We start from the raw sequence: 22,789 nt of genomic DNA on the forward strand, positions 1-22,789 counted from the left end.
AATTCTGCATCTTACACACTCGCTCATTATGCCATTCCAACTGAACACAGCGCTTTCAAACAGTGTGGCAGCTCCTTCCCACTAGGCGTTCAGATGTTAATGTCATTTGCTAACTTAGCATTCGATGAATCAATTGCCTATACAGCTTCTGCTGCTAATGTGGAAAATATAACCGTCAGGTGGTAAACCTCTGTGTATACGTCTATGAATGCATACTCCTGCAGACCACAGTTGGATTGAGACACAGGTTTTCAGGATCTGAATAATAATCGGAACCCATCTTATCTTAAAGACCTCAAAGTCCTATAATACCCCAATAGAGCACTTCACTCTCAGACAGCAGGACTACTGTAATTCATTATTATCAGGAAGTCCTAAAAACTCCCTGAAAGCCTTCAGTTAATCCAAAATGCTGCAGCAAGAGTCCTGACAGGGACTAGAAAGAGAGAGCAGATATCGCCTGTATTGGCTTCCCTTCATTGGCTTCCTGTTAAATCCAGAATCAAATTTAATATCCTTCTCATTACATATGAGGTCTTGAATAATCGGGCTGTACTTTATCTTAAGGATCTCATTCAATTCAATTTAATTCCATTCAATTTATTTGTACAGCGCCAATACACAACAACAGTTGCATCAAGGTGCTTTATAATATAAGGTAGACCCTACAATAATACATACAGAGAAAAACCCAACAATCATATGACCCCCAATGATCAAACACTTTGGCAACAGTGGGAAGGAAAAACTCCCTTTTAACAGGAAGAAACCTCCAGCAGAACCAGGCTCAGGGAGGGGCGGCTATGTGTTTATTATGTGCGTTGAAGGACATATCCTGGTCAAAAATGACTCCAAAGTGTTACTGGAGGCCAAGGTAATGCCATCCAGAGTAAGAATCTGGTTAGATACCATATTTCTAAGATTTTCAGTACAATAACCTCAGTTTTATCTGAATTAAGAAGCAGAAAGTTAGCGGCCATCCAGGTCTTTATGTCTTTAAGACATTCCTGCAGTTTAACTAATTGGTGTGTGTTATCTGGCTTCATGGACAGATAGAGCTGGGTGTCATCTGCATAGCAGTGAAAATGTATGCTATGTCTTCTAATGATACTGCCTAGGGGAAGCATGTATAGTGTAAACAGAATTGGTCCTAGCACTGAACCCTGTGGAACTCCATAATTAACCTCAGTGTGTGAAGAGGACTCTCCATTTACATGCTCAAATTGGAGTCTATTAGATAGATATGATACAAACCACAGCAGTGCAGTACCTGTAATACCTACAACGTGCTCTAATCACTCTAACAGGATATTATGGTCAACAGTATCGAAGGCTGCACTGAGGTCCATCAGGACAAGCACAGAGATGAGTCCACTGTCAGAGGCCATAAGAAGATCATTTGTAACCTTCACTAAAGCTGTTTCTGTGCTGTGATGAGCTCTGAAACCTGACTGAAACTCTTCAAATAAGTCATTCCTCTGCAGATGATCTGTTAGCTGTTTGACAACTACTCTTTCAAGGATTTTTGATATGAAAGGAAGGTTAGAGATTGGCCTGTAATTAGCTAAGACTGCTGGGTCTAGAGATGGCTTTTTGAGTAAAGGTTTAACTGCAGCTAGCTTGAAGGCCTGTGGTACATAGCCGATTATTAGAGATAGGTTGATCATATTTAAGATTGAAGCATTAATTAATGGCAGGACTTCTTTGAGCAGTTTTGTAGGAATGGGGTCTAAAAGACATGTTGATGGTTTGGAGGAAGTAATTGTTGAAGTTAACTCAGAAAGATCAATTGGAGAAAAAGAGTCTAACTTAACATCAGTGGTACTAAAAGTAGCTGTAGATAATATTACATCTGTGGGATGATTATTGGTAATTTTTTCTCAAATGATAAAAATGTTATTTGTGAAGAAGTTCATGAAGTCATTACTAGTTAACGTTAAAGGGATTGTTGGCTCAAAAGAGCTCTGACTTTTTGTCAGCCTGGCTACAGTGCTGAAGAGAAACCTGGGGTTGTTCTTATTTTCTTCAATCAGTGACGAATAGTAAGATGTTCGGCTTTGCGGAGGGCTTTCTTATAAAGCAGCAAACTATTTCTCAAGGCTAAATGATGATCCTCTAAATTTGTGACACGCCATGTCCTCTCCAGCTTACGAGTTATCTGCTTTAGGCTACGTGTTTGAGAATTATACCACGGAATCAGGTACTTCTGATTTGAGACCTTAGTTTTCACCAGAGCTACAGTATCCAGAGTCGTACGTAGTGAGGAGGTAAAATTATTAACAAGATGATCGACCTCTGTTGGAGTAGCATTCAGGTAGCTGCTCTGCTCTGTGTTGGTACAGGGCATTGAAGATGATAAGGAAGTTATCATCTTCATAAGTTTTCAGGAAACACTGTTAAATGTTCCGTTTCTATGCCATATGTTAAAACAAGATCTAGAGTGTGATTAAAGTGATGGGTGGGTTCTTTTACATTTTGAGAGAAACCAATTGAGTCTAATAACAGATTAAATGCCATGTTGAGGCTGTCAACATGGCAAAATCACCCACAATAATTATTTTATCTGAGCTGAGCACTAAATCAGATAAAAAGTCTGAGAAATCAGACATAGTAAGATGTCACTTCAAAGGAGCACTTCGCTCATGCTGCGGGCTTACTTGTGGTCCCGAGGACATGAGATCCAAAGCCTTCAGGCCCCTCTTCTGTGGTACCAACATCTCCAAGATGGCGCGGGCTCTTGAGGCCAAAACAATAGTGAGAAGCTGCACGGTGGATTTTGAGCAGAAATGTCCCCAGCTTCTGACAGACAGTTTGTAAAATTGACAAAGTTGATGTTCCAGTTCATAAGTTTAACCTGGTTTCAAATAACTTCATTAATTAAATGAAATAAACCAGTTAAAGAAAAACAGGAAAATGTAAAATAACAACAAAGAATACATTAAATTGGACTGACTAAATGAATAGGCTCACACATAATAAATCGTGTTTGTTTTGTTGATAACAACAACAATGTTGATATTAAATATAAAAAATTACATCATAAATATAAATTTCCTGCACCTGTCATCGATGTCCACATGACGTCCAACAAAATTACCCAGTCCAAAGGTCAAATGTTGAGTTGGGTCATGGTTGGACGTCCAAATTGTGGACCTGGTTTGGAATCGTATAGACATCTAGAATTGTTCATTAAGCAACAGAACCAATACAGATGTGATGTGCATGTTTCACGTCCTGTGTTTAGTGGGATATTACTAAATCACATAAAACCAGTACTGTCCTGGTTCTGATACATGTCTCTGCTGTCAGGCCAGGGTTGAATTCATTATGCAGCTATCACTGAAGCACAATGAGGAGTGAGAGCAATCACCCTGACTGTCAAATGAAGGCGACCTTAGCTGGCCTGGTCAAAGACCAGCAAGTTGGCCTTTGAAGGTTCAGATTTAGTTTTCTGTGACGTAGTGGATGATGGAGTCGACAAATACTTCACCATCACTGTTAATTTTCTTTATTAATTACTAATGTTTGGTGCATTTACTCTGCTGTGTAACTTTATGACTGGGTTATCTGCTTCATATACAGGGAGTGCAGAATTATTAGGCAAGTTGTATTTTTGAGGAATAATTTTATTATTGAACAACAACCATGTTCTCAATGAACCCAAAAAACTCATTAATATCAAAGCTGAATGTTTTTGGAAGTAGTTTTTAGTTTGTTTTTAGTTTTAGCTATTTTAGGGGGATATCTGTGTGTGCAGGTGACTATTACTGTGCATAATTATTAGGCAACTTAACAAAAAACAAATATACACCCATTTCAATTATTTATTTTTACCAGTGAAACCAATATAACATCTCCACATTCACAAATATACATTTCTGACATTCAAAAACAAAAGAAAAACAAATCAGCGACCAATATAGCCACCTTTCTTTGCAAGGACACTCAAAAGCCTGCCATCCATGGATTCTGTCAGTGTTTTGATCTGTTCACCATCAACATTGCGTGCAGCAGCAACCACAGCCTCCCAGACACTGTTCAGAGAGGTGTACTGTTTTCCCTCCTTGTAAATCTCACATTTGATGATGGACCACAGGTTCTCAATGGGGTTCAGATCAGGTGAACAAGGTGGCCATGTCATTAGTTTTTCTTCTTTTATACCCTTTCTTGCCAGCCACGCTGTGGAGTACTTGGACGCGTGTGATGGAGCATTGTCCTGCATGAAAATCATGTTTTTCTTGAAGGATGCAGACTTCTTCCTGTACCACTGCTTGAAGAAGGTGTCTTCCAGAAACTGGCAGTAGGACTGGGAGTTGAGCTTGACTCCATCCTCAACCCGAAAAGGCCCCACAAGCTCATCTTTGATGATACCAGCCCAAACCAGTACTCCACCTCCACCTTGCTGGCGTCTGAGTCGGACTGGAGCTCTCTGCCCTTTACCAATCCAGCCACGGGCCCATCCATCTGGCCCATCAAGGCTCACTCTCATTTCATCAGTCCATAAAACCTTAGAAAAATCAGTCTTGAGATATTTCTTGGCCCAGTCTTGACGTTTCAGCTTGTGTGTCTTGTTCAGTGGTGGTCGTCTTTCAGCCTTTCTTTCCTTGGCCATGTCTCTGAGTATTGCACACCTTGTGCTTTTGGGCACTCCAGTGATGTTGCAGCTCTGAAATATGGCCAAACTGGTGGCAAGTGGCATCTTGGCAGCTGCACGCTTGACTTTTCTCAGTTCACGGGCAGTTATTTTGCGCCTTGGTTTTTCCACACGCTTCTTGCGACCCTGTTGACTATTTTGAATGAAACGCTTGATTGTTCGATGATCACGCTTCAGAAGCTTTGCAATTTTGAGACTGCTGCATCCCTCTGCAAGATATCTCACTATTTTTGACTTTTCTGAGCCTGTCAAGTCCTTCTTTTGACCCATTTTGCCAAAGGAAAGGACGTTGCCTAATAATTATGCACACCTGATATAGGGTGTTGATGTCATTAGACCACACCCCTTCTCATTACAGAGATGCACATCACCTAATATGCTTAATTGGTAGTAGGCTGTCGAGCCTATACAGCTTGGAGTAAGACAGCATGCATGAAGAGGATGATGTGGACAAAATACTCATTTGCCTAATAATTCTGCACTCCCTGTAGACTGCTGGAACAAACCAGGAACACAAAGACAACAGTGATCCAGAAGAATCTGCTAATACAGAGAATATTCTTCCAGCTGTATGAAAACCACATGAAGTGCCCTATGGAGGGTTATCTCTCTATGGTCAGGTGACACAATGCCACCAACTAATCTGAACAGAATAACACAGTCTGTCTGGTGCTAAGGGGCTTACATACAGGAGACTGTTCCACAGAAACCCACAGAAATACTCATGAATAATTTACTGTGATAGTAAGGTCTATTTAAGAGACTATGTTTCCCATTTTGCAGTTGAGTAAGGAAGGTTTTGTGTAAATGTTTTGTTTGTTATTACAATATTCAGACCTCTGTATTGGGTGTACAACTGCATTCTGGGAAATGAAAGGTAGGACAGCTTGATCCCGTCATGTGTGCTTCACGTTGTTTCTTTGTTTTATTCCTGTCACTCAAACTAAATCATCTCTCTACAGCAGCGGTCTCCAACCTTTTTTGCACCATGGACTGGTTTATGCCCGACAATATTTTCACAGACCGGCCTTTAAGGTGTCGCGGATAAATACAACAAAATAAAACTAGTACCAGTACCAAAAAAAAGATTTATTTATAACACACGTGAAAAGACCCAGGAAAACCGAGTTAACGATAAAAACGATAACAAAATAGCGCTGAAAACCGATAAAAACCCTGAAAACCACACATTTCACACCTGAGCCTCTACTCTTGCGGCCCGGTACCAAACGACTCACGGACCGGTACCGGTCCGAGGCCCGGGGGTTGGGGACCACTGCTCTACAGTATTGTCAAGTGTGGTCCTGTCCCTGAGGTAACATTCATCTGGGCTGATTCTACTTAAATAACACTGAAACAGATAAATATGTAGTATCTCATTACAATAGAAGCATTACTCACAATAGAAAAAGTGTTTGAAATTATGTGTTTAAGGTTACTGAGGTGAGAATTGAGCTGACCCAAAACGTGAAACAGTTGCATTACATTTTACCTCTGGACTCCTGAACTGTACTGGACCCAAAACAATTTCAAATAAAATTCTCCCAAACCCGACAGAGCTGACCCAAACAGATCCAGGAAACCAAAACAAACACCAAAAGCACCCTGATGCATCATCATTATGATTCATTTAATTTAATAAATAATTCATGATGAGATACATGGGGATATAACACTACTGCTACTGCTTCTAGTAACAATAATAACATCCTCTTCCAGCTTGTCCAAGGTGTTCACAAGCCAACCGAGAGATATAATGATCTAAATAACAATTTAAAAATCGAATTATTAATTAGATTTTTACTAATATAATCTAATAATGTAAAGAAAAAGTCATATTTCCCACCCTATTTTATTTGATTTCAGGAAAATAAACAAAACAAAACAGAGGTTTCTTCAGTAAACCAGTTTTGTAAAAGTCAACATCCCAGCAGGACGCTTCAAGCTTCTGCAGAACATCCAGCGAGTAAAGCTGATTACTTTGTGTGAAAGAAATGAGAGAACTGCACCATAACTGTGTTATATATATCTGTGTGTGTTATAATGCTCAAACACCACATTGAACTGGGTTTGGGTTGGGGGTGGGGTGGGGGCATCTTCAGAGCATCTTTAATACTGCCATTGTGCCATCATTTGCATCATCCATCCTTCCATTAACACATTATCTTCTTCATCTGTCACTTATCTTTTCACCCATCCATTATTAGAACTTCTTTCTGCTAACTCAGTCTCCAAAGACTAACCTTCGTCATTTCTCCCCCACTCTGTCTCTGCCATCATCTCATCAGTGGGCTTGAGACTGATGTAATATCAAACCTCTCTACATCCAATAAAGCTCATCTCCTTCTCTGCCTCTTTGTCAAACAGATCAACACTCCATCAGAAACACATACAAGGTGGAAAAGACCTTTGACCTTTGTGACCTGCACAGCACAGTGTGGTCTTCACTGCGTACTGCCATCTAAAACTGAGCTCAGTGTCACTGCTGTCTGTTTTTAAACCACAGTGTTACTTGGTGTCAGTGATCAGTGCTGATTAGCGTGAGGCTAGAGCAGGGGTCAGCAACCCTGGGCACGGGTTAACTGATGGCATGGCCATAGCTGGACTGGCCATTGGGCCACCGGGTATTTGCTCGGTGGCCTGATGATTTTTGTTTGTTTGGTTTTTTTGGGGGGGTTTTGTAATGGTATAAACAATGAAAGGTGTTGGATTGGCCAGATGCTGGCCGGTGTGTAAAAATAACTCAGTTGTTTGGTGGTGGCATCGCGGAGGTTCCACAGATTCAGTAAAATTAATAAGTGGTGGAGGCCAGCAGGTGGATGAGGGAGATCGGAGGCAGGAGGAGCAGAGACCCAAGGCGGCCTCCGGTCCAAGTGTCAGGTGAACTGAACTTCAGGTAAGAAGTTATGACCTGCAGTCTGTCTGGGTCAGATATAAATCAAGTTTAGGTGGAGTTTATTTTCATTGTGCTGACTTTTACAGTCAGTTACAATAACTCATACTGCATACTAGCTAGCATGATGGAGTTTCTATACAGCTGGGTGGGTGCTTTGATGTTACTGATGTTGAACTTTATTTAATTCATAAGGTTAGTTAGTAGAGTTGCCAACCGTCCCGTAAAAAGACGGAATCGTCTCGCATTCAGAGAAATCATTATGTTTCGTGTTTTTGCTGAGAGGGGACGCAGTTTGTCCCGGACTTCAGCTAGAATGAAAAAGACACAAAGGTGGAGTTATTCTTTGTCTTTGCTGCACAGCTGCCTCTTCTTCTCTCATTCTCTCCCCTCTCTCGCCTGTTGCTACTTTAATCATGAAACTGATCAATGATCAGCTGATTGGCTTTTCTCTCTTGTTTGTTTATCGCCCACTTTGCGCCAGAAAGAGTCAACCAGCGGATGTCGCGCTAAACAACAGCAGCACGTTTAAGCTTGATCAGCTGTTATTAGAATTTATTTAATATTAATTTCTAGTATCAGCTGATGTTTGCTGGAGCCACAGCTGTAAACCTGCTGGTCATTATGTCGGTTTGGTTATCTGGTGGATACCAGGAGATGTTCTTACTGAATCATCAGAGCTGAACAGGTGATGGAGAAACAGGTTTACCTTTTAGGTGACATGAATGAGTTGAAGGGACGTTATGAACTGTTTCTGAGAGACAAATAACACCAGGATCCTTTTCTAAATAGCTGACAGCTGGTAACTGTGCAGGGGCGGGTCTAGCAAAGTGTTGCCAGGGGGCCAGGTAGGGCATTAACAGGGAAAGGGGGGCACAAAGAAATACTTTCTTATTTTCATTTAAAATGTCTGGCTGTTATTAAATAATTATCTGAAGCTTACAACCAAAGTTTTTATCTGATGTAAAATGTATAGAAATCATATATATATCAACAAGACTGTACATCACTGTCACAACAGCATTTGTTTTCATTCAAAGGCTTTATGGCTTTAATACCTGGTGGGCCGGTCTTTAGTCAAAATGCCCGGACTGTTTTTTTGTCCCAGTCCAGCCCTGTGCATGACACGGAGTGAATTAATCTGAGAAGGTGCATCAAAAAATAAATGGCCGTGCCAGCGGTGCACATTGCAAATCAGCTCGCATAGACACATTAGTTGTGCCTCTTCTTAATGACGGTATCTTAACTAACAACCCCAAGTACCAGATTCAATTCAATTCAATTTTATTTATATAGCGCCAAATCACAACAAAAGTCGCCTCAGGGCGCTTCATAGATACAGAGAAAAACCCAACAATCATATGACCCCCTATGAGCAAGCACTTTGGTGACAGTGGGAAGGAAAAACTCCCTTTTAACAGGAAGAAACCTCCGGCAGAACCAGGCTCAGGGAGGGGTGGCCATCTGCTGCAACCGTTGGGGTGAGATTCAACTTGTAATTGGCTAAAAATAACTTGGCCTACTGGTAAGAGGGACGTTGTTAGCTTTCCACATTCCGACACTTCAAAAGCTTCAGGAGCTTTCCGCTCAGCACATCATCAGCACCACAGAGAGACACGGATACATCCGTAGACTTGACACACAATGCATTTTTGGGACTTTCAGGCGTATGGACCAATGTTTTATTTTCTGATCAAACCAGAAATCTTTAATGAGCAGCTGGATTTGTCTCGCATTAACTGACTGAGTTAAAGCCAGTTAATGCAACATCGAAGCAGCTGGAATCCACAGCTGTGCGTGTTCATGGAGCTGCATTTTCACCTGCTGGACATCACTACCTGACAAGTTTAACTGTCTTCAGAACATTGCAGAGGCCTTATTGACAGTATTTGGCTCTACATATCTGTGTGAGCAGATTTTCTCTCACATGAGTGTCCTCAGGTAGCCGTCTGAATGCTGAACACTCGGAGACCTGTGTCTCTGAGTGGGAGACCAGAGATCAGAGTGTATTAACAAACATGCCATATTGGCCCAGTTTATTTTTCTTATCATTCTTGTGAGGAGACCATAAATAGCATCTGTATTTCCTGTCTACAGTCCATTTGCTGTTATGGAGTTCTTGTTATGGATAAAAAGTGTCTTTTTTTGTTTCAAAATAGCTGATAACTATTCACTGATAGCTGCCAACATCTGCGAACAAATATAATTCTATAAAGTGGTTCTATATAGTGTATAACTGTTATCATAGAGCGTTGTTAAATTTATTGCTAATGCAATCATGGCACACTGACCTCTGAGGAAATTTTAAATGGCACTTGCCATCAGAAAGATTGCCTACCCCTGGGCTAGAGTAATGTTTGGACTGTTTCTTTGTGTCATGATGGGCTCACACTGAGCTCTGGACTGACAGTCAGCATATGCTTATACTACATGTGTATTTGCTAAGCCTTCTGCTCTTCAGCTGCAAGCAAACATTTCACTTTTGGGTCCCAAATTTTTGTAAAATTAGTTGATTTTTCTTTCAAATCGATTTTAAAAAAGTTTGAGTCTTAAACGTTAAACTGTGTATGTCTTTATATTCAGATAATTCATAATTCAGAGGATGAATATAACTGAAAAAAGACCTTTACACAACCAAAGAGAGAAGCAAAAGGCAAGCCTCCGCCTAACCTCATGCTGAAGCTCAGCAGGCTGAAGACATAATGAGCAAGTGATGGATTCATCAGAAATGTATGAATCTCCATTCGTCTGCACATTCTCTCTCTGCCTCTCTCAGTTTTAGGTCATTACTAGATTGGAGGCAGGAGTAGACTGTACACATCTGATGTACTGACACGGATAAATGAGCATGAATGGTAACACATGAAAAAGAACTGCAGCCAACCAAAATCTTCCACAGCATCAGCCAGTTTTCTGATGTTAACAATCAAACATAATAATTAGACATCTCAACCATCATGTTACTGTTTAAGCACACCGATAACTTTTCATTATGCCACGCAGCCCCAGTAAACCAGTCCAACCAATTAAATTGTAGCCAAATGCTTCAAATCAAGTACAAATTATATCTGACTGCTTGATGAGCCATAAAAGGAGCAGCAAACAGAACCAGGAGCAGAAAAGAGGAGCAAAGGCTTACTTACTGAATCTCTGAGGCTCCAGCTCCATGCTGCCTGCTGCTGTGGCACTGAGACAACTGACACCAAAACAGACTGAAAGCTCTACGTAGCTCCCTCCCTCACTCGCTCGCTTGCTCGCTCTCCCTTTGTGTGTCTGTTGTGGTCAATGACTTCTGCCATGATAGCACAAAGCTCATTTTTCTCTCTTTTTCATTTTGCGTCCCTGACTGCATTGAGGCTTCTTCACAGCTCTCCTTACTCCCCATCACCGCCCTTCATCTCTCTGTACTCTTCTCTTTCTCATCTCTCTCCAGCCTTGGTTGCTATGCTCACTAGCTGTGTGTAAAGTCTGCATACTCCCATGTTACAAGTGGCAAACAGAAGAAGAGTTAATACAACATTCCAGTTGTTATGTGCAATGTTTAACTAATCGTGGCTCAAAGATTTGGCAGTTCGTCTTGTAACCGGAAGGTTGCCGGTTTGAGCCCCGGCTCAGACAGTCTCGGTCGTTGTGTCCTTGGGCAAGACACTTCACCTACCGCCTACTGGTGATGGCCAGAGGGGCCGATGGCATGATATGGCAGCCTCGCTTCTGTCAGTCTGCCCCAGGGCAGCTGTGGCTACAACTGTAGCTTGCCTCCACCAGTGTGTGAATGAATAGTGGAATTGTAAAGCGCTTTAAGGGCCCTGAAAAGCGCTATATAAAAGCAATCCATTAATTTATTAGACCACCTGTAAACAGTGTGTAATACATTTATTAGACCTTCTGTCATAACAACAAGAAAACACAGCTACTTATTCTCAGAGGATGCTGTGCTGTAGTAACACAAGATGAACCTTGAGAGGATTGAATATGGTGTTGAGCGACTGATTACAAATATTTCACTCATTAGTTCTCTCCTTTAATTTCTAGAAAGCCTTAAAGGAACAGAATTCCAATAAGGACAGATCATTGGAAGGAACTGCACATGATTTATTGATATACAGAATTCAGTTATGCTGTCTGGCGATTACATTCTGATAACCCATCCCAGTGGTGATAGGAGCCTACACCCCCAGAGTCTAGATGCTGAAAAGGAAAAGAACTGGAGGAACGAGAGGAAGCAGACAGCACAGACACTAGTAGATGAAAAACTACACCAGTTAGCTCTGTATAAAGCACTGTAAATCAAGTACAGCACATCATTTAATGCTTCGAGCATGAGTCGTACTTCCACAGTGGTGCTGAAACCCAGTCCAGTGAGGGATGACAGAGCAGTGACCAGCACAGCATGTAGAGGTGCTGGCCCAGATGGTGGCAGAGCTTCTCTCTGTTTGTGCTTAGCGAAGTTCCAGGTGGAGGCTAGCCATTGTTGGAAGACTGAATTATGCCGGCTTTAAATTGTGACCCATCCGAACCGGCAGCCGCGCCTACTTCCTGCTTCCAAACAAGCTGTGCATTTAGCCCTGTGTCTTGTGGTGTGCTGCGTGAACAAGTTTACCTTTTGAAATTAATAAAATATCTGGTTGTTGTGAAACTGCAATCCTGTGGCAGCATTGGTTTTTTTCCTTGGGAGCAGGGAGCGGGCACGTTATCCTTCCTTCTTTTTTTGTTTCCCCTAGGCCGGGGTGTAACAGGGATATACACAAATATCCCACAGTGCAGCTAGAAAAAAAAGTTTAAGGGCAAAACACATAGAGTGAAGGCTGCAATTGGCTTAGCGATGTGCGTCATTGGTGCGCGTCCTTCCAGCAGTCTCAGCTAGTGAACCAGCTGACCATTCCAAGCTCTTTTGCACTATTACTGTTAATGGAGGTCCCTTTGAGTGCATTGGCAAGACCTTATCACTTTGATTTAGTTCTGCTGGATTATGCAACACAATATCCTGAGGCAGTGCCATGGCACTAGTTTTCCAAGTCGGCATTCCTAAAAAGATACTGACTGACCGCGTCTCTTAATTCATGTCTCGCACAATAAAGGCGCACCTGTCATAGACGCCCACATGACATCCCAAAAAACTACCTAGTCCAAAGTTCAAATGTTGAACCTCATGTTGACGTCCATGTTGGTCATGGTTGAACATCCAAATTGTGGACCTAGTTTGTACCTGGAACGAAGGACCAAGTACAGACATGGTCTGCAAGTCTATCCAACATCCGGTGTTTAGAGTGGCCAAATTGAAAAGCTAAACATTCTGAATATGTCTATTTTTAGCATAATAAATAATTTTACTGTACTTTAAATATATGTTCATTGTAAACCTTTGTACTGTTATGGCAAATGTTAGTATTATGACCTTTGCGTAAAACAGTTATTCAATACAAAACCATTTTTCATATAACACAATTGTACCAGGAAACATGGTAGAACCTGAAAATTGTAGCAACTGCTTTATGCAAAACAGTTTCTGTACAGTTTCTCTTTGGTCTTGAAAACCTCCATGTTTGTGTCTTTGTACACATGAATTTCTTTTTATTTACTCAAATCTTTCCTTTGGGACTTTTTACACAAGAGTGTATGACACTTTTCCTCATAGACAACCTCAAGAATAGCAATGTACTACTCTCTGTTTTACAAGACCTTAGGAGTTTTTATTCAATGAATGAATACATCCCATTTGCAATAACTGCTGTTACAAAATCAGAGACACCTCTGATAACCAAAACCTGCATGGCCACACCGACAGCTCTGATAATCCATTCATGGTTTTGCTGGTGGGTGGATCAGCAGGGACACCTGTGCTTGTGGTTCAGACTGAAGAATTTTGGTGTGACTGACTTGTTTAACTTTCAGTGGTTTTCTAAGCTGTTTGAGGAAGAAAGACGTGCATACATAAACAGACACACAGCAATGATTGTTCAGTTCAGGACTGAAATTCATTAAATTCATTTGAGAAATGGGATAGTCACTTCATATATCAGGAGCTAGATGTTATAAACCCAAAACCAAATCAAAGAAACACCATGGCTCTTTCTTTCTTTCCCAATCCCCCTGCCAACCACACAGCACATGCAGACGTGATGGCATCCACTGAATACACCAAAGTTCAAAATGTTTCATGAAAGTGTCCCTCACATAGTGTGGTGCATTACTCTGTCCCTCCAGTTTCATCGTCTCTGTCATGACCCTGTGCCTTCTCGGCTGACTCTGTATGGCTACAAGTGTTTTTGTTGTGCTGCATCTCTCTCCCCTCCCGCACACTGCGCTCTACCGGGGCGGAGTCGTGACGGCTCCAGCCCCCGGCTCGGACACCTGCAAACAATCATCTCATCCACTTCTTAAGGCGGCTGCTGAGAGTGCTTCTTCGCTGGATTATTGTGTAACACTCGTCAGTGTCATCGCTAATCTGAGCTTTTTCCCAAGTTTCTTTCGTGCCGCAACTTACCTTTTTTCCTCCCTGTGTTAGATTTCTCGCCAGCCTGAGGACCGCCGTTTGGTGAGCTAAAAGCCGGAGTCCGAGCTACCTGAGCTTCAGTGAAGGATTGTGTACTTAGCCATCCCCTTCCCGTGCCTGTGTTCCCCGGACACCCTCTTCCTGTGCCCCCTCACCTGTATATATCCGCACATGGTGTCTGTGTGTAAATAAATTGTGAACTGAAGTGACGGACTGCCTCCGAGTCTCTCCTGAGCCTGACAGTCTCATTGTTTGTTTTTTAATGAACAAACATTTTCCCCTCAGGCACTTTAATCAAGTCTTCCTCCCTCAGTGTCACTGTTATCACAGATAAAGTGCCTGTTTTCAGTGCTGTTACTGTCAGTCTCGTCTGAACTGAGCTGAAAACAAGCACCAAGGTAAAAAACAACAACAACAAGCTTTTACAAAGGTACAGCTCCTTTCCCAGCAAACATTGTGATGATGATGAAAAACGATGTTTGTTATGTTCTGTGCCGTGAGGTCACTTTGAAAATGTTGGCCGTTTGCTGTTCAGTCTGTTTCACAGTGAGTGCTCTCTTTTTATTTCTTCTTTATTTCACCAAATAAAACCCATTATTCAAAAAAACTTTTAACTTTTCATAAAGTTCTTCTTCTGTAACGAAACGATTTACATGTGTTAGTTTTTGTGTTATATGTTGTTGCCTTTGTTTATTTTGTTTGTTCTAATGTGTAACTTTACTTCATAACGCCTAAAAATTCAACTTAAATTCTTGTTTTGTTAAATCTGATGAAAATTAACAACCTTTTCAGGTAATAGCATCTCTGCCATTTGTTGCAGGACATTGTCAGTCTGGCCTAATGTCAAATGTGCTGTCCTGTTACTACTTATTATTCCGTCATGACTTAGATTGATATGACAGGTTTGTTCTGTTATGTGAGATGACAGCAACATCAGTGTTACGGAGGCATAGCTAAGGTTGTTGCAAGTGAAGCAGGAAGGGAACACTGATCATTCATTTCACATCTCCCGACAAATGAAACAGCACCAAATATTTGAATCAGTCACGTCACCTCTGGTGTTTCGTAGCCTTAGCGTCGTCGGTCATGTGATTACAAAGATCTGACATAAGCCCCGGCACAGTGAGACGAGACGCTTCGGCTGAGATGAAACAAGCTTCAGAGTCTCAGTGTCAAACATCTTTAATGACGCCTCGTGGACTGTAGCACGTTCCTCTTACTGCATCCACATTGTGTTGGCAAGATGTTGATGTGTCGCTCAGTTGTGCCATCTGCTGGTTGCAAAAAATATTGCAGGCGACCCGGTTAAAAAGCGCTGTGGAGACTAAACTCTGTTCATTCATTCTGACATCTGGACACCAAATGAGTGATAAGGCATTATGCATAAACAAGAATGATGTGCATCATATTTGTGTGTGCAGTGTATGATTTCATGGGGTTACAAACATCACAGTTGTGTGACTGCAGGTGTGATCATCACATGACAGAAAGTGCTTTAAGTGCTCAAAGTGTTTGTTTTTAGGGCAGAAAGCACAGAATACAAAGAAAAAACTAAAAACCAGCTTATAGCAGGACTTCACATATACTGTAGTGTGCATCCATGTGGGTTTACTGGATATAAATACAGGCTCCATATTTATGCAAAGGTGTAAAGAAGGTTGGTTTTAGGAGTGATTTATGAGGTCAGCCGCTGATGTTGGACAGTCGGGCTTGCATTCTCCACTGGAATTTATCCCAGAGGTGTTCTATCAGGTTAATGTCTGAGTGGGTGAGTGATTACTTTTGGCAGTACAGTTTAAGGTTATGACATATTGTATCACAACTTTTTGGCAGCTGGGCAGACATACCAGTGTGTAATATTACAGAAAAACCAAGGTGAAAGAGAATCGATTGAACTGATTGTCCTGAATTCCCTTCTTTGGTTGTATTCAGTATTTTATTTTATTTTTTTGGGCCCATTGGTGTACCCAGAATAAAGTTGTGCAATATCACCTGTGCAACAGCAGTAGCATGTACAATTGGACTGCTAAATGAACTAGTCGGCCAGTTGAAGGATTTTTCCTTTTTTACAATTGTCGTGTTGTAATCTGGTCAGCTTTTGCTGTTTTACATTTCGAATTCTTGGCATGTGATTTAAAGATCAGCCTGTGAGTGAATATGAAGGGAACTCATTTCTGAATCCAGTGTTCAGAGAATATCCTGCATATACTGAACTCAGTCAAACTGTTTGACATGCAAAATGACCTCAGTCTTTTTTTATCGCCCTCATGTGAACTGACCAGTGTCAAAGTCTTTACTCAGTAACAGTAAAGTATTACTCATTACTTTACTCTTTACTTTTAAAGTAATGCAGTATGTTCTTTACTATCACCAATGTGAGTCACAGATAATGTGTCTAACAGTCACGTGTGCTTGCTCAGGCATTGTACGGTGAATGCAAACACCTTCTTTTGATCCATGATGCCATTAAAACCTTCACCTTCACTGAGTCGCCTGTAAGCTGTATTATATAATTTGACTGTCAGAGAACAGATCTGTGCATTTATGAATCTTCAGCTCATTGACTGAGCCATCATACACTGTGCACTGTCTCAGAAACCTGTTTGTACACAAACACGAGGTTCATGAAACATGACATGTTTCTGTTGTAACTGTGAAATCTCAGCCTCTCTTTGTGTACTGCTAATGATTTACTCCTTCTCACACCTTCCTCTTTCTATCAGCAATATAGTGATGCTATTAAAAAGGTTGTTGTAGTTTAAAAATGAAAATCTTTCCCTTTAAAGATTAGATGAGGCCAATTTGGCATCCAGACTCATATATTTCAGCATTAATGGTGCTTTCACAAATGTGTAAGTAACTCATGCCGCATGTCTGTGAAGGTTCTCAGTCAGCCAGGTCACCGTAGTCTAAAGCAGCGGTCCCCAACCTTTTTTGCGCCACGGACCGGTTTATGCCCGACAATATTTTCACGGACCGGCCTTTAAGGTGTCGCGGATAAATACAACAAAATAAAACTAGTACCGGTACCGGAAAAAAAGAAGATTTATTCATAACACAGGTGAAAAGACCCAGGAAAACCGAGTTAACGATCAAAACGATAACAAAATAATGCTGAAAACCGATAAAAACCCTGAAAACTATACATTTCACACCTGAGCCTCAACTCTTGCGGCCCGGTCCCAAACGACTCACGGACCGGTACCGGTCCGAGGCCTGGGGCTTGGGGACCACTGGTCTAAAGAGCTTGGAAAGAAGTCCAGAAGTCCTTTCTTTCCAAGCTTCTTAGACTAACTCATGCCAAAATATACACATTAGCACGAATGTTGGCTTTTGAACTATGCTATGATAACTAGATGGATGGTCACCCATATTTTTAGCTTATATAGCACAGCATCCATGGTTTCCAGAGGATATGTCTAACTGTGCCCGAGTCCATCAGTGAGTCACGTGTTCCTTCAGTCAGACCTGTAAGTACTTTCACTGTGTCTAACTCATCTGTTTGATGTGCACACACAGATCTCTACAATATCAGCTTTTTAGAATTTTGATTGTTTCCTTCAGTTGTTTCCACCCTGTACATGAGCACTACAATGCACACTGGCTCTTCTGAACATGTGCTTTCTGTTGCTCAGTTTACAGGGTCAGGTGGTCTTTTACTGAGTTTTTGGCTGTCATGGTTTGGTTAGGAGTGTATGTTTTAAAAGCTGAACACATAATATAAGACGACAGCTTGATACCTTGTTAAACACAATCATATGAAATCCAAACCTTGTGCGCTTGTAATGCTCCTCCCTGCCCCTGAGAGGCGCTGTGAGTTATAGTGTTGGCTGTCTGTCTCCAGTAATGTTTCCTGGAGCGGCTCAAAACTCCGCAGCTACTCTGAACACTCTCAGTGGATGTTAGTGGACGCGAGAGTGTGCAAAATGCAGCCCAGATAAGAACAAGCGCTGTTAAGTTTGTTTTCAGCCCAGTCACGTTTTATCTCGTGTAGTGACCGGACGACTGGACATCAGCCTGCGTGTGAATGAAGAGCAGTCCACTGGACGGTGATATCTCGGTGTCACAGCGTGTGACCGGCTGTACCGGACGATGCCCCTGGCTCCTGCGACTCGGGCTCAGCTGATTCGGTCCAGTCAGAAGGACGACTACTATCGAAGCTCTCTGAGAAACAGCGCTAACGACGCCTTCCAGACTCTGGCCGGTAAGAGAAGCACAGCTAAGCTGGCACTCAGTCATTCTGGTATAAGGAGGACTGAAAGTCTTCTTTTTAACTCAGTTCACTTTTGGGCTCGTCCTGCGATGCGACAGGTGTTTGTCTCCCGGTGTAATCACGGTCTGCGACTTCAGGTGCTTCTGATGTCTTTACTTTTATAGGGAAACAGCCTTTAGTGAGCAGGATTATTTACAAAGGGGTTTTATATAAACTGTAGATATAAACGGTATCTTTATGACTCTGGGATATTTTAACTACATTGTAACCAATCCAGTCTTTTTTGGCCTCTTAAAATATCTTCATAGATCTGTGGTTATAGTTGTTGGCCAGATCACTCTTAATATGTATGTGTGTATATATGTGTGTGTGTGTGTGTGTATATATATGTGTGTATATATATATATATATATATATATATATATATGTGTATATATACACATATATATGTGTATATATACACACACACATATATATATACACACACACATATATATATATACACACACATATATATATATACACACACATATATATATACACACACACATATATATATATATATGTATATATATATATATATATATATATATGTATATATATATATATACACACACACATATACACATATACACATATATATATATATGTATATATATATATATATATATATGTATATGTGTGTGTGTGTGTGTGTGTGTGTGTGTATATATATACACACACACACATGTATGTATGTGTATATATACTGCTGCACATGTGTTTTGACGTACGCGTTTGGTGTTTGTATCGTCTCTGCTCTGTTGGACTGTTTAGCCAAAATCAGCCCATCTGACCTAAAACTGTTATGATATAGTGAGATTTTCTCATCCAATAAAGGAATATTTAATTTATAATCTACTCTTTATTTGATCAGAAACATGCAGCTTGTGAGTTTTCTTTTTACCCATGTAAGCAGAAGCTGAAGCTGTCGGACAAATACAAGTTTGTCTCCGTGTATAATCCATGTGTATATGCACTGTAAAGATATTTGTCTGTGGGATGATATTAATCAAACATATTTCATGCTGGGCATTATATGATATTGCCAAAGTGAGGTGACTGTAGCCTCCGTATGTTTTCTTCATCTCCCTGTAGGATCCAGACGATGGCTGGAGTGGAGGAAGGAGATCGAGCTGTTGTCAGATCTTGCATATTTTGGCCTAACAACATTCTTGGGTAGTCACCATAAACCATGTTTAGTTAAGGCATTTAGCAGATTTCCTGTTTTGATCGATGGTTCTCCTCTCCAGGCTATCAGACTCTGGGTGAGGAATATGTTAACATTGTCCAAGTGGATCCCACTAAACGTCAGATCCCCTCTCCAGCCAGACGAGGTGTGTTTGTCCTCTGCCACGCCTTCGTTCCTTATCTGTTGGACAAGCTGCTGGTGTGTCTGGAGAACGAGCTTGAAGGCGGGCAGGAGAGCCGCCGTCGGCAGCAGGTGGGGTCTGTGCCATGGAGCCTCGAGTCTTGGCTGAGGAGATGGGTCCAGAAAGCGGCGGCGCTGTGTTCAGAGCCCCAGAGGAGGGCGTGTCTGAACGCTGTGTTTGTCCTCCAGCAGAGCCTGACCCTCCTCTATCGCCTCCACTCGGCTCTGTTTTACGTCAGCGGGTCGTTCCATCACCTGTCCAAGAGAGTGGCTGATATTAGTTATGTAGGTCATTTAAAAAAATCCAGTGCTGTAGGAAATATTTGTCCCTGATTTCTTTCATTTTGTTGATTTTTGCATATTTGTCATACTTAGACGCATCAGATCATCTTTGGTATCACTGTGGATGAATTCTGTGCTACTCTTCTTCGCAGAATTGTGACCCTGATTTTACTTGGAGTCCAATGAAAGTGACATTTCATCCTACAGCTCGTATCTTCATGAATGTGTGTGTGTGTTTTAGATGCGTGTGGTAGGGTTGAACAGTAACGACAGCACCGTCGGGAGCAGTTACAGGTTACTGGGAGTCATGTCCCTCCTCCAGCTGCTCATCACTGTGTGTCTGCAACTCAACAACTTCAGACAGAGACAGAGAGCCAGGCAGGAGTGGAGTCTCCACAGGAAGCTCAGGTACACACTGGTGTGACAGCTTAAATCCCAGCACCATGTGCTCATGTCGGGGCATCGTTCCTGTTCCAGCAAGATTTAATCTACAAAAAACGCATTCTAGAAATAAAACCTGATGAAATTCATGTCTTTATAAAAAAACAAACATTTAATTGAAGTATGTCTGTGTAGTCCACAGCACAGACAGAGCTCCGGCCCCAGAGCTGCCCTCTGCATCCTCTGCCTGGAGGAGAGGAGACACTCCACCTCCACCCCCTGTGGACACCTGTTTTGCTGGGAGTGCATCACAGAGTGGTGCAACACCAAGGTCAGTGTGCACCATCTTCAGTGTTATTGGACAAACAGCAGTGTCAGCTGTCATTAAGTTCCTGTTGCCGTCTTGTCAAAATAAAGTAAGAAAGAACCAAAATGCTTACTAGATTACTGACACTAATGGTATTTGTAGCCAAGCCAATGTCCTTTTACTGGCTTCTGACATGTTTGATAATTAATGAAACGCACTGTAAGCGCACATTTTTAATAACTTGAACATTAAAATGGGCAGAAATAACTGATCGAAAATTTTGAAACTTTGAATGTAGACATTTTCCAGTCTGCCCACAGTGATGCCAGTTCAGTCGTGGTGGGCAGCGTTGCTTACATTTACACCAGTAAGACACTTAACAGCTGATTAAATCTACAAGCTAGCTTGTTTAACCAATGAACACAGGGGAATCCTGGAACAGGAGTACAGGTAGTTTTTGAGGGTCAGCATCCCGGTGTACCCTGGACGGTCTCTGCAGATGTTGTTCCTATAACAGGAATTCTGCTGATTTGTGGTGTGTGGTCGTGCTATGCTCCTCCCACAGCTGGCTTTCACAGACGGCTGCCCCTCCCTGAATGTTCTTCATGATGCTCATCAGAGATTGTTGAGATTTTCTTTTAATATAAAGTCTTACAATACTTGACAACTAAAATAAAAAGCAAGTGACCAAGTTTTACAGCAGAAAGAATGCAGTTTTCTTTCTGACGTGAGTCCTTTCTGTCCTCTGGAGGTGCCTAAGTGCAAGTCTTACTTTTCTATCTAATTAAAAGATAGAAACAAGAAATGGGGGAAAAAAGATACATTTAATTTTTAATTCCTTTTTTTGGGCACGTCATCCAACGGATAGTCCTATAAACTGAAAGTAGGCAAAGACAGACACCAACTGCTCCACCATGCTTCCTTCCTGTTGGGCTGCCTTCCTGTGGCACCGTCGGCTTCACACCTTCAGCTACTAATGCAGGCTTGCTTGCGGTTTGTGGGTGTATATAAAAAGAGGCACTGTGGTGATCTGGTACCGTGGGGCATGATTATTCAAGACCTTGTGTGGGAGCAGATGTTAAGATTTAACAGGGAGCCAATGAAGAGGAGCCAGTATAGGAGAAACACGCTGTCTCTACTCACTGCAGCATTTTTTACCTGCCCTCTGAGACAACCTGATAATAACTCGTAGTTCATTGTTATCAGTCCAGCCAGAAGTAATCATTATATGAACTCGTTTTTTTCAGCATCACTCTATATTGTGCAGTCTTACATATTTACACATCGTGGTCGTTAAAGCCATCCAGAGTGTAGTTAGACAAAAGGTTTCTAAGATTCTTAACATCATCTGAGTTTAGACATCAACTGACATCAAGGCCTTTGTCTTTGCTATGTAATGAAAATGTGTGCTTCTGCATGCAAGAGCTTTCTGTAAACCTTTCAGTCTGCTGTTTCACAGCACAGGAGTCTCTTTGAAATAGAAACTAAAGGCCTGAGATCGGTCCATAACTGGCTAAGCTAGGCTGGTCAACTGACATCTTAAATCTATGTTTAATTACCAGTAAGTGCAGTACATGGCCATGATTAAAGATAGACTGATGATACTTAATGCTGAAGCATTAATAGATGGTAGAGCAGTCTTCACCTGACCTCGTGTTTTACAGGCAGAGTGCCCCCTGTGTCGGGACAAGTTCCAGCCTCACAGACTGGTGTACCTGAGGAACTACAGCTAGAACCACAGAGCCTCCACTGTAATCAACTCAACTGCAGAAAACACAACTTGTTCTTTTTTCTTTTCTTTTTTTTGCATTATTAAAAGAAAATTGAAAATATGTTACCAATAAACATTAAAATATGAATACAAACATGTACATGATTTGTGTTGCAGCCTCTGTTTCTGTTAGTTTTTGCATTTCTGTAGTAGCACGCTCCTCGGATAAAACGTAGCAGCTGATCCAGTGACAGGTGTCAGATGAGCCGTATCCTGCTCATATTTTGGAATAAGGCTGCAAATATGACGAGACACGGAACCAGTGAAGGGCTCTACGTACTCTATGGCTGAAAAAAAAACGACCAGTCTATGATGGAGCTTAGTGTCTGTGGTCTTTGCTTCGATTCTAGTTGTGCAAGACTTCTCGAAGAATATGCAGTATTA

The 22,789-nt window shown here is 41.6% G+C and overlaps 1 protein-coding gene across 1 annotated transcript; it reads left to right on the plus strand.

The window, feature by feature from the left end:
* The first annotated feature begins 17,873 nt into the window (after window positions 1-17,873).
* Window positions 17,874-22,496, plus strand: pex10 (peroxisomal biogenesis factor 10). The gene is made up of 6 exons (XM_080898425.1): window positions 17,874-18,244; window positions 19,391-19,471; window positions 19,546-19,949; window positions 20,188-20,354; window positions 20,523-20,658; window positions 22,299-22,496. The coding sequence occupies exons 1-6, from the start codon at window positions 18,133-18,135 to the stop codon at window positions 22,365-22,367; spliced, it is 969 nt and encodes a 322-aa protein (XP_080754551.1). The 5' UTR covers window positions 17,874-18,132; the 3' UTR covers window positions 22,368-22,496.
* Window positions 22,497-22,789: the final 293 nt, after the last annotated feature.

Source organism: Rhamphochromis sp. 'chilingali' (genome assembly GCF_963969265.1).
Source record: "Rhamphochromis sp. 'chilingali' genome assembly, chromosome: 12".
NCBI classification, from domain to species: Eukaryota; Metazoa; Chordata; class Actinopteri; order Cichliformes; family Cichlidae; genus Rhamphochromis; species Rhamphochromis sp. 'chilingali'.